At 37.4% G+C, this 18,063-nt stretch overlaps 1 protein-coding gene across 4 annotated transcripts in view; it reads right to left on the reverse strand.

The window, feature by feature from the left end:
* Positions 1 to 18,063, reverse strand: part of LOC120634780 — a 40,777-nt gene that overhangs the window by 11,692 nt on the left and 11,022 nt on the right. For 2 of the 4 annotated variants that reach the window (XM_039905556.1, XM_039905554.1), the window contains 6 exons: positions 17,565 to 17,663; positions 15,681 to 15,783; positions 15,247 to 15,352; positions 9,759 to 11,184; positions 7,928 to 7,987; positions 5,930 to 5,956 (listed from right to left, as the gene is read on the reverse strand). In XM_039905556.1, the coding sequence (XP_039761490.1) occupies positions 5,930 to 5,956; positions 7,928 to 7,987; positions 9,759 to 11,184; positions 15,247 to 15,352; positions 15,681 to 15,783; positions 17,565 to 17,663 (1,821 nt within the window). Of the gene's footprint in view, positions 1 to 1,340; positions 2,635 to 4,637; positions 4,886 to 5,929; positions 5,957 to 7,927; positions 7,988 to 9,758; positions 11,185 to 15,246; positions 15,353 to 15,680; positions 15,784 to 17,564; positions 17,664 to 18,063 lie in introns of those variants that run through there. The other 2 variants (XM_039905557.1, XM_039905555.1) reach the window with 2 other exon arrangements.

Consider the following 18,063-nt stretch of genomic DNA (forward strand, 5'->3'; position numbering starts at 1 on the left):
TTGCAGCGGTCATCGAAAATCGGGAAGCAGTCAAAGAAGGCTTTTCTTAATGGATGGACGAGAAGGAAAGTCAGACGATATTATAAATCAATTAATAATATCTGAAGATTCTGGTAGACAGAAAATTATGACCAAGGGCTGCAGATAGTCCTACATGCGAAGAGTAATCAATCCTCCACAACAAATGGCCCTTCCGCATCCAAGAGAAATCAACAGGTATAAAATTTTTCGCCGGCTCTTCCTAAATAAAATCTGCTATCCAAATCTGTTGATAATCTTTCGGAAACCTGTGAAATATAAATATACTTGCAAAGCAAAAGGAGAAGCATAATCTAGAAAATGTTAGCAAAGACTATAATTCTCCAGGGCCTAATCCAAATCGCATAGATTCAACTGTACAATTATGTTTTTTAAGATTCCTGAAATTAAAAAAATAAAGTACCACGTAAGCCACAAGTGTCCTCCATCTTCTGATCTGGAGTTTAAGGTAATCCACTACCTACCAGATGGTTGGAATGAAAAAAAAAAACTTGATAAAGAAGAATGAATCACTACACATTCGGAGCATGTCTGTTGCATAATACATTCAAAAAAAATATACAATTATCGTTTAAGACTTAAACAGGAAATCTGTCAAAGGAAAACATGTCTGCAGCAGCGTCACCTATAAAGAAGTTAGCCAAAGAAGTTTTAGCCTGTGAAAGTAGATAGTAACTTGTAGCAAGCAATCTAACCTTTGAGTCAACCCCAAATTTCGCGTTCTCAGATCTTCAATGCATTTAATTTCCAACGAATTCAACAATAGCGGTTAACCCCAAATTGTATTCTGAAAATCTTACGCAACTCTTGCTAGCTGAAACAATAAGTGGTTAAAATATTTCAATATAAATTAAAATATTGCAAACAATGTTAAACACGCGGTAACTTACCTTCATGGATTATTCGTTTGCAGGTCGCAAAAAATTTCCGCTCAACAAGTTTTCTTAAACGTTATTCCCGTCGCGTTGATTGCACTAGTTAAGCAACTATGTTACATTCGTCAAGCCGATAATAATATAAAGCTTAGTAATAGTACCCGAAAACTAAACAAAATTGCAAGCAACATACCCATATATTCGTCGTCATCTCAACTGAAGGACGTCTACTGCTGGACATGCGTCTTACAAGAGATGCTCAGATAACACGTTCTTGTGGTCGCTCGCTGCGACTCGCTTAATGTCGTCTTTCCACTTCGTGGGTGATCTAACACTTACCAGAGTAGAGGAGGAGCTTGACCTTGATATTTTCTAAAGATTACTCTCCAAATTTCTTATTACACTGACGAAGTAAAAAGGAAACTATTCCACTTGCGACATAAACTTTATTAACCCCATAGTATAATGCAACTAGCAAAATAAACTAGTGTATTTAATAGACATATACTTAGTTACTTCTTAAACTAAACTAGTCAAGAAAAACTATTTCTTCATCTGAATCGGATGCGATATCCATATTGGCTACATCGTATTTGTCACTAAGCTCCGATTTATATTTAGCAATAGATTCTTCCAATTTCGACCGAGGGAGGTTGGATTCTACGAGGGCAATGTAATCTCGATTTTCTATAACGTAGTCCAATTTATATTTCATTTTGATGATTGTCTCAACCGATTCAAGGTCCATATCAACGTTAAACACGGTTAGCTTCCGCTTTTCGTCTTTATCTACTCTCTGGTTTTTCCATAAACTAAAATTGATACCTTTGACACCCTGATTGCTGTGCTTCAATCGTTCGAAGGAGTGCTTCGTTTGCATTTCTACGGGCAGAAATACGCTCATATTGAAATACTTATTTTTAACTTCATCCTGCCCAACAATTATAAGTGGTATGCGATTGATTTTTCCTAGATCCAAATCGCATATCCACTTTCTGGATTCCGGATTCTCGGGCAATAAGCAGAAGTATCCGGGCTGGGAGAATCCATATTTGACAAAGTCAGTGCGACTTTTCCCTTCAAGTTCGTGGTATTTATACATCTTGTATATTATAGTGTCTCTGACTTTACGGGCTAGTACCAAACTTAGAGGTTTGTTTCCTTTGAAAGCAATTCGGACAATGTCCTTATCATTACCAGCTATGCAAGGCATGGGTGTTAAATTTGGAGTTGGACGGAAATTTATCGAGCGACAGTTTAAGCCAGCATCAAAAGCTTGTTTGTCAATCGCAATTGCTTTAAGGAAGACGTTGACTTTTTGTAACTCGTAGCTCAACTGCATTTTGTACTTTTCGAGAGCACGCGCGGATGATGGCGGCATATCGACGTAAATGCGTGTACCTTTTTCATTGACGATCTTTTTCACGAACTTCCACTTACCTATAATGACGCCTTCGAGCCGTTTGTTCTGTAACTTTAATTTGGTGAGTGGATCTATGTTGCGATACCTGGAATGTCCTGGAAGCCAAACGGCTGCGCGTTCATACCAAAGTTCCTCAGTGGTGTAAACCAGGACGTTGAATAATTTGAACTCTTTGAAATTTAAGCTCAAAAGCCAGTCTCTGGAACGTTCGTCTCGCGTTATCATTTCGTGTCTGTATGGGTTGTGCTGTTTTGCTAAAGTGAAATCTGGAGCCCACCCTTGCGACGTTTGCGTTACCTTTGAACGAATGAATGTTTTCTTGGAATTAATGAATACTTTTCCCACCACACAAAAGTTAGTTAGGCGCAAGGCTAGCGCAGCACCTTGTTGACGAATGTTTGTATACTAATAAAAACTTTTATTTCAATTGGTTAAGGACAACATAATTATAGCTCGAAGAAGGTTGCCGCTCGGTCTGAGCTGACCTTCATGCGTACATTTTCAAGTTAATAAACGTGATATTTGAGTTTACGTTTATGATGGATTGCAGGCTTTACTTCGTGTAAATCCATGATGTTCATTTAACTAAATTTTCTTTATCGGCATAAATCTTTAATATACTCGTGATATAATGATAATTTTCAAGTTTACAAATGTGTGCAGTCGGATGGCCGCTGTCCGAAAATAGTTTTGTACTCAAACTTTGAACATCTGAAAAACTTAACATTTAATGCTTGCTTGCATTTGTTTAAGAGTGCCGGCTAGGGCTTGACTGTAGTATCCGAACTACGCTAGCCGGAACCAAAAAACTCGCATGGATGGAGCATAACGCTTTTTTGTAACGTTACGATGGCTGCCAGATAATTCCTACCGCAAGCCGCTTAAGGAACTTCTCTCAAGAACGTCACATCGTTATCTGCCATTTAAAATTACTAACGGCGAATCGATGATTAATTTTTGACAGATCCATACAAACATATAAAATTGTTTCCACCGTCGCGTTTGTTAACTTGAAAATATACGCGTATAATATTTGGGGTGAAATGGGAACTAAGGCACCGCCCATAAAAATATTAGTAAAACTCTATTTTGAGCATTATAATTTCATAGAATTTGTATCCAAAAACTCGAAGAGTTTACATGCTTTTATTTAACGAACTGAACGAAGCTATCTCAGCAAAAATTGGCATCCCTAACTTCAGCAATTCAGTAGTTGTAGACTGTAGTAGAGCTTTGTGACTGTGCTCATCCGGGGAATTTATTATTTTATAGTAATAATTGATGGACAAAGCAAAGCCTTATGTTAAGTTCAAAACCGTCGCTTTTAATCAGAAAATCAGAAATTGCAGGGCATGAAATTTCTCTGATTAAAAGCGATATGCCCGTCAAACTAAGGCTCATTGTGTTAAGCCTCATTGTGCCTGTAATTAAACCGGCAACCACGCCCTTCAGACCGTAAATTGGCGGCGATAATAGGCAGTAGTACTTCTCCGAATGAGCTAGAGAACAGAAAGCTTTAATTAGGGTTGTCATTTTTTTTTAGATTGCTTTTATATTGATGGCCGATTGATTTGGCGCAGTTGGATTTCCCACAACTGGAAAATGTGTGTGTGACGAACATAAATGTTTTTCGGTGTCTGGGTGTTTATCTGTATATTATATAGTATTTACGTATATTATTCATAAATATTCATCAGTTATCTTAGAAACAGTAACACAGGCTACGCTTACTGTGGGGGCTAGATGGCGATGAGTGTATATATGTCGTAATATTAATATTTTAGTTTTTGCCCGCGGCTTCGCTCACGTTAAGTTCAATTTTTGATTTGGTTAATTTTAACTACAGAGCTTAAAAAAAGTCGTGCTGCTAATAGAAAAATAACGTAAATTACTTTTATATAAATTAAGCCGTAGGAAACCTTCGAATTTGGAGTTGGAATTTTTTATTTGCGCTACGTTTTTCTTCATTTTTAATCGGAAACCTAAAATCAAAGTGTCATGGTTTTAACTCGAAAAATATATTGATAAATGAAGGATTTTATATAAACTTTAATCCCCCATTTAACCAGCTTAGGGATGGAATTTTCAAAAATCCTTAGCGGATTCTTAGCGGACGCCTACGTTGTAAAAACTATCTGTGTGCGAAATTTCGGCCCGATCCGTCAAGTAGTTAGAGCTGAGCATTGATAGATCAGTCAGTTACCGTTGCCTTTTATAATAATACTCAAAATTGAGGTTTACTGATACTACTAACAAAAATTTGTCAACGTTTATCTAGCTTATAGGGTCCAAAAACATACCTTTATCAGTTGTTTCACCAGGAAGTCCTTCAGCTGCATGGTTTCGAAGTTCGAGATAGACTGAAAATCGTCTTTACACAGATACAAATTATGACCGTCCTTTTTAATATGGTGGAAGGCTAATTGTTCGAAGTCTCCAGAATAAGTTGGCTGCACGAACTGAAACTGCGGTGGGACGGACACCATTACAGGTGCATTCATCATCAACCCCGGGGGGGCAAGGGCCATATTTTGTAGTAAATTCCAATCTGAAACTATTGCATTACAATAGAACCATTTTTTCACTGACGCATCCAAACATGTCATAATTACGTCACAAATCATAGTTGTGAGTTTATTAGCAAACTTAATGTCACAATAGAATGGAATAGAAAATTTTGTTGTATTAATATGTGATACAAAGTTCTTAACAAAGTAAAAAGTCGCAACATGCCCAACATACAAAATTCGATCAAATTACGTAATATAAGTTAAATAGTCTAGTTCTGAAGCTTAAATTACAGAAATTCATTAATTGAATATTTGTATTGACGGCTGAGTGGCGCAGTGGGCAGCGACAATGCTTTATGAGTCCAAGGTCGTGGGTTCGATTCCCACAACTGGAAAATGTTTGTGTGATGAACATTAATGTTTTTCAGTGTCTGGGTGTTTATCTATATAATATAAGAATTTATGTGTATTTAATTAATACACATAAATACTTATAATATACTATAGATTATATGTATAATAGATTTTAAACTAAGATTTCGTCGTCTTCGTGGTTAATCAACATTTCTTAAATAATAGATTTATATTCATGAAAAAAATATTCATCAGCTAACTTAGTACCCATAACACAAGCTACGCTTACGTGGAATTCGAGAATTGCGTTACTTTATAAATTGGGTTTCTTCAGCTTATTGTACTTTAGGAATCGTTATTTCTTTTTTGCGTACGACTTTAAAGACTTATTCATAACGTAGTTAAGTCTGGTCCAACATATTTTACACTATAAACATATATAAATATCTCAAATGAAAGATTTTGAGAGTAGTGAAGTAACCAAACTAATCTATGTACAGGGAAGTCTCATTCCGAGTGCAAAATAAGTAAAATATTGGGAAATAAAAGACCATAATTAACTGTGAAATGTTTTAACATAAAATACCAGAGTTAAATGAAACGTCGATTCATTGAGACCACTTAAAATATTACTGATTATGATATTAACTGATTTTCTCTGCTTTTCAATTCGGGTGTAGATCGTAACAAAACCTACAAAGGCCTTAAATTAAGTCGACGACACTTACTTTGATTCGTTGCACTAAGTTGTCCACCTGTGAACGAATATTTTGCGTTTATTACAATAAGAGAGTATAACAATATATGTTAAAATTCCATTAAAATCGTATTAATTACTCCTACTTGGAAACTATTTTCAATATTAGAATTCGACGGCCGATTGGCGCAGTGGGCAGCGACCCTGCTATCTGAGTCAAGGCTGTGGGTTCGAATCCCACAACTGGAAAATGTTTGTGTGATGAGTATGAATGTTTTTCAGTGTCTGGGTGTTTATTTGTATATTATAAGTATTTCTGTATATTAATTAAAGATTTTAAACTAAGATTTCGTCGTCTTCGTGGTTAATCAACATTTCTTAAATAATAGATATATGTATAGTGGTTTTACCACGCTCCATGCAACTGGGTCGAAATATCGACAAATCCAAAATATTATCGTGGTATGTACCCGTTGAACTATATTTAAGAAATGTATGTATATTATTCACAAAAAATATTCATCAACCATCTTAGTACCCATAACACAAGCTACGCTTACTTTGGGGCTAGACGGCGATGTGTGTATTGTCGTAGTATATTTATATATTATACCTTTTTCTTCGTCTACAATCCATCCCTTAGATTGTATTATCCCTTACCACGAGTGATGATGATGGTAGCGGCCACAGAATTAAGACCATACAGAACCCACATTCAGCCATTATTGCATGTAGTGCATTCTGTTAAAAACTAGTGAAAATTCCCCGCGCATTTCTCACCTCATACTCGCATAATGTTGGTAGCTCACAAACTTTTACCATTTTCCACATTTAATGGTAAAGTTTTAGAACACTAGAGTTAAAATAATTACCGCCAACTGCTACATGCAGTGGCGTGCACTTCATACATGCACAAAAGCACTGCATACCCTAATATTGAAATAAAGCCCGTATTAGAGGAGGATTTTTTCCATTTTATGCAATTTTCCATTTTGTGCTGGTAAGAAACCCAGTGCACGCCATTGGCTACATGTAGTGATTTAACTAACCGCCGCGCCTGTTCGAGAAACACTACTAAAGTGGAGTGGTTTATCATGCTACAATATTGCTCGTGCACGCGGTTTCTGCATATTCTTAATTCTGTGGTAGCGGGCTAATGTGTATTCTATCCCAAACCCTAATATATTGCTACGCGGTATTGTAGCGGAACGCTGAAACGCTTTTCGGCACTTCGGGTGGTAACTAGCAACGGCCAATGTTTCCCTCTAGAAAAGACCTGGGATAATTTAGAAATTATACATTCCTAAATTTTCCCTGGAGGGGATCGAACTCGGGACCTCCCATTTATAAGCAGAGAGCGCTCATCTCCGCGCGGAGTCGTCTGTCCATTTAGAATAAAAGGCGTAAAAAATACCACAACACAAAATCTATAAAACGTCACATGTTACATCATGTTCACATATCAGGCGAGTACATACCAACTTGCATAGCCTACTGCAGTAAGTTTTCCAGTAATATTCCTACACCATATTCAGAATATTCTCGTCACCATTCATTGTCATTTAAAACTTAAAACTACACCACCTAACCAGACTACCAATTCCTTACTTTACCGTAAAGAGTTGTATACCAATATTATCTCTGAGAAGACAGACTTCAACTATTTTTTTTAAGCAGACCGCCTGTCTTGAACGTCATTGAACCTTTAAAATGTCTCTGTTGGCGTAATAACCGCCATCTCTCGTTTTAATGCTAGTAATTCAGGTTTAAATTATTTTAATATAAACTATGATCGCTTAAATAGTAGGGAGTATAACGAAGAGTGGGCAGCAGCGTATTCTGTGCTACTACTACCATATACTGCGATCACACATACACATTATGGGCACACCCTAACTATAACAGAGGCCTTTAGTCCAGCATTGCACTGTTAGAGGCTTGAGATGAGACTGTCACGCAATACTGGCTTGGTATAAAGTACGCTTAACGTTGCAAATGTTCGATAAGAAAGAAAAAAAAGCATATTTACCTGCATTCAAGTTTGGATCCTCAACCAGCTTGGAGAATTTAGCTGGAACTTCGCAATTATCTGAAAAATATATTTTCAAATTATTAAACAGTTGTAAGGTGACATTAAACCGCCTCGCAGTTTCATTTAAAAATATTTTAATAGTCGTTAATTATAGATAAAAAGGGCTTAAAGGAAAAGTCAAAATGTTTTTTTTTTGACGGACCAAGATGATGGCCATCCTGGTGGGAAGGGGGGAAAAAATCGCCATTAAACAGAGCAACTCGCAGGGCATGCTAGGAAAACGTCCTGCAACCTGCCGCCCTTGAGTCGTAGGTAAATCTGAGTGGCGGGCATATAGGGTATGTAGATAATATAAATGGAAGAAAATCTCCAGTACTAATTATAAAATTAATTATTAAATTAATTAATTAATTAATTATTAAATTAATTAATTAATTTATTATTATTAATAATTCTAGGTCGGCTTTTGATAACTCTTACAATGCCTAACCTTAAGTTTTTCACGCCTCATAAGCGAAGCGTTGAGGTGGGTATAACTGTCAGTTTACGCACACCTTGTGATTCTCCAACTTACAATGTCACTTTTTTATTCATTATAGCTTTTATAAGTGAATATAAATAGACAAATGAGAAAAAATACAATTTTTTAAAACTTATGACAAATTTAAATCTCTTTTTATTATTTAAACTAATTAAAAAATTGTTTAAAAACTTTCTGTCTTGGACGTCCGTGTGTCTGTATGTGCGGATCCCGTATCTTGTGGTCACGATAACGAGCGAAAAACTTCACTTATCGAGTTGTTTTTTTTTTATAGGCTTCATTATTTTGAGGAATAGAAGCCTATTACTTTCCACGTTATAATTAGATGTAGTTTAATTATTATTTACAAATAATCTCAATTTTATTGTAATGAATAAGATTATGAGGCGTGCACTTTTGGATTTTCCAACTATTTTATAACTCGTACTGGACATTTTTTATTTTATAAAGTCAAAGTCAAAGTCATTATTTCTTAGTGGACACAGGGCAAAGTTGCAAGTCGTGTTTTTTGCGTGTCCTAAGAAGTGTTGCCATGTTTATAGGCAGTAGTCTTCGTAAGCATCAGGAAGGCCATACGCTTAGTCCGTCAATTACAATATACAACGTGTAAATGAAAACAGAAATAATATTTCACAGGCTTTAGAGGTACATTATGAACTGTGTCTAAGACTTATCTGTGAAACCGACACGCTAATAGTTTTTGAGTTTTTGCCATAGTTTTTACTGAAATAAATCAGATTCAGCTCTAACTTCACATGCAAAATTAAAATCATGTGACTCCTGTTACTTTATAAGGTACGCTTAGCGTAGGTACGATGCACGTGTCGGTCTTTTTTCTTCAATATTGTTGCCATAAGTAAACACTTGTTTAGAATTAGTTGGTATGGCAAAATAAATATACTTCTTTTGATTTAATATTTTTATATGTGATTAATTATCTAATATACTTATGCACTGTTCAACAGTATTTCGTAATTCCGTTAGACGTTGTATAAAAAAACAAAACTTTATTAATATTTTTAAGTCACCTTAAAAATTAAGTGTTGTTATTTATAGTTGACGCGAAAACCACCTTAAATTGAATTTAATCCTTGAATGCATGGTACTCTCAAGTTAGAAGAAGCGTTGTTAGTTGAGATGCTTTTATATGTTTTGTTAGTCACTTTCGAACAGATCTCGCGTATCTCTCCCCATATTTGTATTTAGGATTTGTTTTAAACAAGGGGCAATACGTATATACGAAACCGAACATTGGAATGTCAGCGAAACAATGTGCACCATTCTTACCTTGAGCGAGCCGTTTCGGACGTCTGAATTGCGCAGGAAAACTACTCATTACAGCATCGAAAATGGCCTCTTCATCCTCCATTTTGTGCTTAGAGTTAAATTTAATTACCAATTCTATAAAAGAAACGTCTTCGTTGCCGAACATCTTCATTAAAATCTTTGTAATGGACCTCTGTATTTCAAACACGACACGCGTTCTCAACTCAATCGGCAAATAGTTTCCAAATTTCGTAATTATTTTGTCTGCGATCTGTTCGCTTGCCGTGTTTCTTTTGGACTTCGCTGGAGAAGACATTCTGTCTTTGTTTTCAATGGACCCGTGACGGGGTTGCTTGGCGTCCTTAGGATAATCTTTGTTATCTTTACGAGAATATTCCTTATACCGTACCGTACCGTTAGTACCGTCAGAATCACTCGAATCTTCGTTACGGCGACGAGTGGTCTCAGGGCTCGAATCTTCGTTACGACGGCGAATAGTATCGTGGCTTGAATCTTTCTTTAATTCAGTCTTTCTATACAGCTCAGCTTTTTTAGTAAAGTCCACTGCTCTCTGGTACACTTCGTCAATCTCTTTCTGCAATTGTTCCTGCTTTTTCAAGATCTCCTTCTTTTTATTCTCAATAAACTTTTCTTTGTTGCCAGCGTATTTTTCTTTGTTGCGTTGAACGTCGTCTTTCATTTTAAAATCTTGATTGTGGCGTGTATCATCTCGATCATCTCGTGGTTCTCTGTGTTTTCGATCTGAAGGCTCATCGTCTTCCTCGCGATAGTCACGTCGCTCTTCAAAGCCTTTTCTAACGAACTTGTCCTCCCTGTGTGCGCGGTCGTCTTCCACGTATCGTGACATCCCTTTGGGACTCATCTGCGGTACTGGTTTCCATTTTGTAGTAATTTGACGACGTCGCATCTCCTCCTCGTAATGTTCGCGATCAGCATTCCTTTGACGGATGAGTTCATCACGTTTTTTGTCCTGCGACTGCTGCCAGTCCGCCGATATTTTAGCGTGATCTCTTCCCGAGAAGTTGGATCGGCTTGGATGTTGCTGATAATCCGAGTTTTTGGTGTCTTGTCCAGGCCATACAGGGGGTGGGGGTGGTTCACGAATGTCAGGGCTGTGACGCTTTTCCAAAGCCCAGGAGCGACGAGGTGATCGCGGCGAAGGTGAGTGCCGTCGCATCCGATCTTTAACTGGCGAACGATCACGTCTAGGTGATCGCGACAAACGATTACGTGACATAGATCTCTTCGGCTCTTGCTCAGAAACCCTCGGAATGTCAAACGTCTGAAGTCTAGATGTGTCTCTTCTATCTTCGTCGTCCTTGAGACCAAATTCCTTTTCTTGCCAACGTTCCTGCCTTACAGGATAATGAGAGTCCTCGCGAACGTTGGGACGATAACCACCTGTGTACTTAGCTTCGTTTGACGCCTGTAAATTGAAATTTAGTATGCAAACACGAAAACGTCAGGTAATGGAAAATTAAACTTATACTGCATCAGATTCCACAGCGGGATTGTTGGTAACAATTGAAGATTTAATATTTAAAATATGAAATTATACTGTATACTTATAGTTATTATTCCTACACAGTAAATTTATAAAATACTCTCATTATTTTATTAGGTACATCCTTAATTCCATGTTACTTGGGTATAATTTATTCGTACGTTAAGCTGCGTCTTGCTTATCTGTTTTTTGATTCCCACCCAAGGGGTTTAGCTACTTATAATTAGTATTATCGTTGCCATAGCAGCGATTCCAGACTGCACTTCCCGGTTGTGGTTTTTTAAACTAACTCATTGATGTTTATTAAATCTCATATATCATGTTTAGAAATGTTTCATCCGTTTAAAAAGTATGTATAGAAAGGCTCGCTATTGACGGATTTTCCTTCCGATATTTACATAATTCCAAATTAATTTTCAAAAGCATAAGTCAATACCGTTTATCAATCTTTGTTGTCATTGCAACGCCAACTGCTTTTCATAAAGTCATTCCTTGTCCTCCTTAAAGGTTATTTGGTATGCAGCTGTAGATTATTTGCTCCGAAGGACTTTGCCAAGTGCGAGCAGCATCTGATTCTTCAGAGGTCCCAGCTGTGCCACATATCATTTTTGTTAAGTTTTTTTTTTTTTTTTTATTAACGATAGGCCAGCGTTTGACGACAATCATGCCCGTTAGAAAGCAATGATGAGGTCTAGGTTGGAGCACGCTTGCCTAGAAAAAGCCTATTCACTCTAGCCTTGAAGGTACTTAAATTATACGTGGCAGGAAACACAGTTACCGGGAGGGCGTTCCACATCTTAGCGGCACGTATCAGAAACGTCTGTAGAGTGGTATAATCTTTCTCTCTATAATATATGAAATATTCATGCAATTAAGAAGACAACTCAATTTATACGCTTGCCGCGAGCGCGATATAGCATAAAAAAAGCACACGAAACCAGTTTTGTATCTGTGTCGTAAACGTGTCGAAGTAGCACTCGGTAGGGTTTAGTATGAATTAGCCTTTAGTTTCCAAATGTTTAGTTTAATTTAAGGAAAACTAAATCAGACTTTTTCAATACTCCATCTTCATCCAAGAATGTTTCTTTTATTTAAGAGGGATTGCTAATTTCCTGTTATCCCTCATTTAATAGCCAACTATTATTAATACTGAGGATTTCTGATCTCTCTCAAACCTAAAACTGGAAAAGTTAGAATTTTCAATTGCTGCGTGCTAGTTGTTCGGTATTTTCATCATAGAATTTTTCCACTTATATTGGTTGCTTATTTTTTTCTAATCCCACACCTGACAGCCAAGTAAGGAGCTTTAATGGGCGCCTTGTCTCCACAAACACAATACCTGGACCAAATAATGGAAAACCCGAAACTGGAAAATTTCAAATTTTCAATTTCGCGTACACTTTATTTTTATTAAATTCACCACCGTCAGGAAAAAAGGAAATTATGATCTCTTACATATCCGTTTCGGTTGCATTCGATAACGGTTTTTCTGGAATATTTTTAGTTTTAAATTAAAACTATATGATCGGAATGGTAAACTTAACTTCACTTTCAAATAAGAGCTATAAGACGAAAGGCCTTACGGCCACAATCGAAAATTTGGTTGAATACCTTCTATAACCGTTTTAATTTATTTGCCATTTCGTGTCATACAATTGTTTTTATGCTCACTAAACAAAATGTTCTGGAAAATATAGACCGTCGTCTTTCATTGTTCGATAAATTTTCTGCAATTTTCGATATACTTGATATAATATTAATTCATAAATAAACTCGAATGATAGATCAATTGATAATCTCGGCCTCAATTGATTTAACATGAATTATCTTCATTTATCCGAATTCCAAAAAGTAATGCTTACTTTCATAATCGTACTTTTCACGATACTCTAATGAAAAAATTGTATTAGAGAATACAAAATTGTGATTACTTCACTTGCACTTTTCTGATTTTTGTTCATCCTACTTGTCTGGTATGTGCTTGAACTGGTTCAGTGATCCTGCAGTTATCATATTGAAAGTAAGGTAACATAATATTATGTAGCCAAACTTAGCGCGGATTTGGTCTTCAATATTTACCTCTTATTCAATAAGGTATTCACTAGTTTTGTGCCGATATTCAAAAAGCACTTCTGTTATAGTTTTGTCGTTATCATACATTTTTCCATTCCGACATCATACATTTTTCTTTTTTTTAATTGAATGGTCAGGTTAAGAGCATACTTAATTCCCCTTTTCTAAAATATTATATAGGTCCACTTTCTATCGGAAAGCTGGCGTAACTTTGTTTCTCGTTTTTTAAACTTTAATTGAACATTACGCCTTTCGCATATTAACGACGCATCAATATTATGTTATTTCAGTTTTTGGGATGTTTTTTTTTTTATTAATTTCTACAACACTATTATATAAATGTGAAGTCTCTCTTTAGCTGACCTGTCTCCTGTTTTAAAAGACCTAACATTTCGATTATTTCATACCCCAGCTTTTTTGCAAAAAATCTACCTTTTTGTTTAACTTCCTAGATTCCGGAAGTCATAAACTCGTCTGGTTCTTCTTAATGTATTACGCATTGAAGTACTTTCAGAACTCTGCATTTCTTCTTCATACTCATTTGGTTTAAAATATCTATGTATTTTCCTTCTGATTTTGAGTGTCGAATGTTTTTTAAATGAATATCTACATTTGTCATCAATCTTCATAAAGTAAATGCCTCTATTCTTGAAAACGGCTATTTGGAGCCGACCTTCATCGAATATTGTTTACTTCGAAAGTTGACTCAAATATTATGTCCACCCATTATTTCTTTTATCTCTAGAGAAAAAACACGAGTACGGGTAAAGATAATTATCTCTTGGCATGCATGCTAACCCTCGTTCATGGTCGTCGTTGTGAGATTTTTGTAAAATCCCCATTTAAAGTCTGTTTCCCCGATATAAATTGAAGCCCATATGAATATCCGGTCCTTTACCTGTATCCATTCTTACAGTCACATCAAACCATTTCTACGTATAATAATGCGTATCTGCTCAAATAAAGATATTCTGGCTCTTATGACATAAGTCAATGTTATGTTAATCAAAGTTGATATACAAAACCAAACACCATTTTCACGTTTTATTTTGCGATGGTTTTATTTAATTGTGTCAGAGCACGCTTCTCTTTCTTCTAAAAACTTGTTTATGGGTGTTAAGAACCAGTTCTAAGTCGTGGTATACGTGGCGTTTCTCTATGGACAGGCTGGTCTAGAGAATATACGTCATTGCGTAAAGTAATCGGAATAGGCTTTACGGATCGGTCGGTCGAGGATTCCCATCCCAACTTACATACAACATATTTGTTTTAAACTATCAGTTGAAGGCATTGATATATGCAGCATGTACATTACTGAAACCAAACGTACGTCTCGAAGACAAAAAAATTGCATTGCCTAAAGCCCATTTCCTGGTAAGATTGTCTCTTTAGCTTACACTGAAATAAGCCTCCAAATCTGAATAAAATTTGTTGACAACATAAACAACTATGTATTCCTTTTTTAATATAAAAATAACACTAGCGTAATTTTTATGTTCTAACTGCTCTTAAAAATATTGTAACCTGTAATACAATACTCAAAAGTGAAACAGTTAGTATTTAAATTTTTAGGAATCTATCAAAAATTAAGAAATTTCCAACTATGGCGACATATGGCGCCATTTCCATTTATGGATGGTAAAAATTTACATAAATATTTTAAGCGTAAGTGTAAGCGTTTATCCATCGAAAACGACTTTTTGTACGTACGTACGTACAATACGTATGCGTATACGTATTATGTGATATGTTGACATGTACCACAGATAAACGGTTATTCGAAAGAAAGTAAAAGATATTAGCCCTTTTCGCTCTAAGATACGTGAAAAAAGAGCCTGTTGGAAATTTCTAAAAGTTAATATACTTGATATTATTATAGCAAATCCGCGTTTCGTGATGCTTTACACTTACCTGCGCCGGCGGCTCGTAGGCGGGGCGAACAGTTTTGATACTTGGTCGACTGTCTTGATACTCCATCAGCATCAATTTGTCGGCGTGATGACGCGTTGGTGAGTACCTTGATTTTATGATTTTTACGCAATAAATACACCACAGAGCACGGGCCTCCACTCAGAATGAGAAAGGTTTAAAGATTGGTGGACTTCACATGTATTTGAGAAAATAATGGAAAATAACTTTCAGGCATGCATGTATCCTCACGATGTTTACCTTCAACGTTAAAGAGAGTGACATTTTAATTCTTAAAACGCACATAACTATGAAGAGGGCGAGGTGCGTGCCGGGGTTCGAACACGGCCTCCAAAAAAGTGAAGCCGAAGTCCCACCCATCTATAAAATACGTATTGCTTTACGATGAATTATTTTTATTGTTATACAAGAACTACCTCATAGCTTGCCTTCTGGGTGATTCGTGTCTCACGTGTTGGGGAATTCGTTGCGCTTCGTCGCGATCCCGGCCGGGTGACGGATGGCGCATACGTCTTTCCGCTGACAACAAAATTGGTATAATATCAAAGATCATTTACTAGTTGTACTTTCTGTGACGGCTCGTCCGGAGAAAAACTACCGCCATGCCTGTTTCTGCCACCAAGCATCATTGAGAGCATCAGTGAAAGGCGTGGTTGCCGGTGTGATCACAGGCTCATGAGGCTTAACACCTATGGTTGATGGACACATGGCTGCACTCTGTGCGATGTGTTCCTTACATGCCATGTGGTGGATGAACTTTATGGCTAGGTCGCGTGGCAATCCCCTCCCCTTTTGACGGGGGTTATATCCGAAATAAGAACCATCATGTGTCATGGTGTTCTCCTTGGCTTTAATAGACGCTAAGGTAACCCACTGTATACTTTTAGGACGTCTACCGCCCCATTCCAGTGCCGAGACTCCCGCGCTAAGGAGGACGGGTTCGGGACACCTTGTCCTCCCCCAGCCAGTGGAGTCTTGTGTAGTGACAGTTAGCTAACGCAAAAGATACTCGCAGCTTCCCAGGGGAAGCTGACGGTCGGCAAATTGCCACCGTCTTCGCTGGAGCGGATCTGCAACCTTTTGACGCACCCGCTTCGCGAGCTTCCTAAGACCTTTCGCTGCTCAGCATTGCAAGCGCGACGCTGGGCAGCTAGAGGTGTGTCGTCCCCCCCCGTCCCCCCCCCCCAATTGTAGCCACCAGATTGCGGTGCTGCGAATCCCACTGCACTCCAGAGCGGTTAGCATGTCCGCAGCACCACATTAGTTTTCCCGTCGCGCCACGGTAATGGCCAAAGCAGCTGGTCATAACCTTTGTATTTTTTTTCGTGGGGTAATCCTCATGGATACCACCGCGTCACGGAAGGCACGATGGTCATGTCGGACTAGTACCGACTGAAAATCCGACGGTTTTCCAACCAGTCACCAAGCTAAGCCACGGGAACGCTTCCGCACACATTCCCAACCCAGCTACGGTCGGTCAAAATCTGCACGAAAGTAGAGTATTCCACTGGCCAGGGACAGGAAAATGGCATCTATGGTGCGTTTTCCATAGTGGGTATCCCGTTCAGTGGTCCCAGTCTGCCGATCTCTTCGACAGCCGGTCGTTCTCCTCTCACCCGGCGTTCTGTTCTAAAGCGGGGCGTATTCAGCGAGCATTCAGCGCCCCCGGTTCCAGCTCCCACGGGGGGTGTACTAAAGCAAGTGATAAAGGCCAGGCCAGACCCCAGGAAGGGGCCCCATATAAATATAAAAAATATACACCCGAAATGATAACCTCCTCCTTTTTTGTCGGTTAAAAAACAAACCGCAATTGAGTACATTAAACTAAAGCAGTCAATTCAATTAAGGTACAATGAAGTTATGGGTGCCTAGTACCTGAAGGCCCATTGAACTTGAATAACCGTCATTATTCCCATCCTATCCCCCCCTCCTCTCATAGTGAGATAGAAGATATAAAGCTTACACCCACCACGTTGCTAGAATGCGGGTTGTCGGACTTAACTAACTAACGCTTATTTAACATGTAAGTGATGATGTCTGGGGCCAACTTGTCCGTTCGGCTTACAACCAAATAATTTTCCTAAACATACACAAGCCAGTTATCAATATGAAGTTATGTTTGCTTAGTACCTAAGAGACCAAAAAAAAATATTTTTCATCATTATAGATTACTTATCATCAGGTTTATGTGATAGTATATCACATATTAGTGATATGAATTCTTCCTTACTTAGTGGTAAGAGCTAGTAGAGGATTTATTACGATCAAAATATATATATATGTGTCCAATGTATTCTAACCTGCGGAATGAGAAAGTGGTGAATTTCTTCCGCGTACATACTCTTCTTTCCTTGGTGGTGATATTCGCCTGTGAGGCGAGGACGGCGCTCTTTCTGACACTATAAAAAGAAGAAATACAATTTTATTTTATTTTATTTATTAACTTTACTTATAAACACTTACACTAACAGAACCGTTTTTTTTTTTTAATTTAGTTATTCTATTTAAGTGTAATAGTAGTCATAAAAGTAAACACAGCATATTGAAATATATTATAAGTTACATTTATATTATAAACTAGAAGACACGGCAGACCTGTAAACCCTGTAAAGCAGCGCAACCAATTCAATAAAAAAATTAATAAACATGTAACCCATTGAAATACACCCATAAAATTTCATCAAAATCGGCCCATCCGTTGAACAGGCATCGGGTGAAAAACACGTACCTACAGAAGAATTAGGTAGGTAAATAGCTGTCGTTTTTTGGTATTTTTGTCAGCGTTTAACTTCAAAATAT

The sequence above is a fragment of the Pararge aegeria genome, chromosome 25 (genome assembly GCF_905163445.1).
Source record: "Pararge aegeria chromosome 25, ilParAegt1.1, whole genome shotgun sequence".
Classification (NCBI taxonomy): Eukaryota; Metazoa; Arthropoda; class Insecta; order Lepidoptera; family Nymphalidae; genus Pararge; species Pararge aegeria.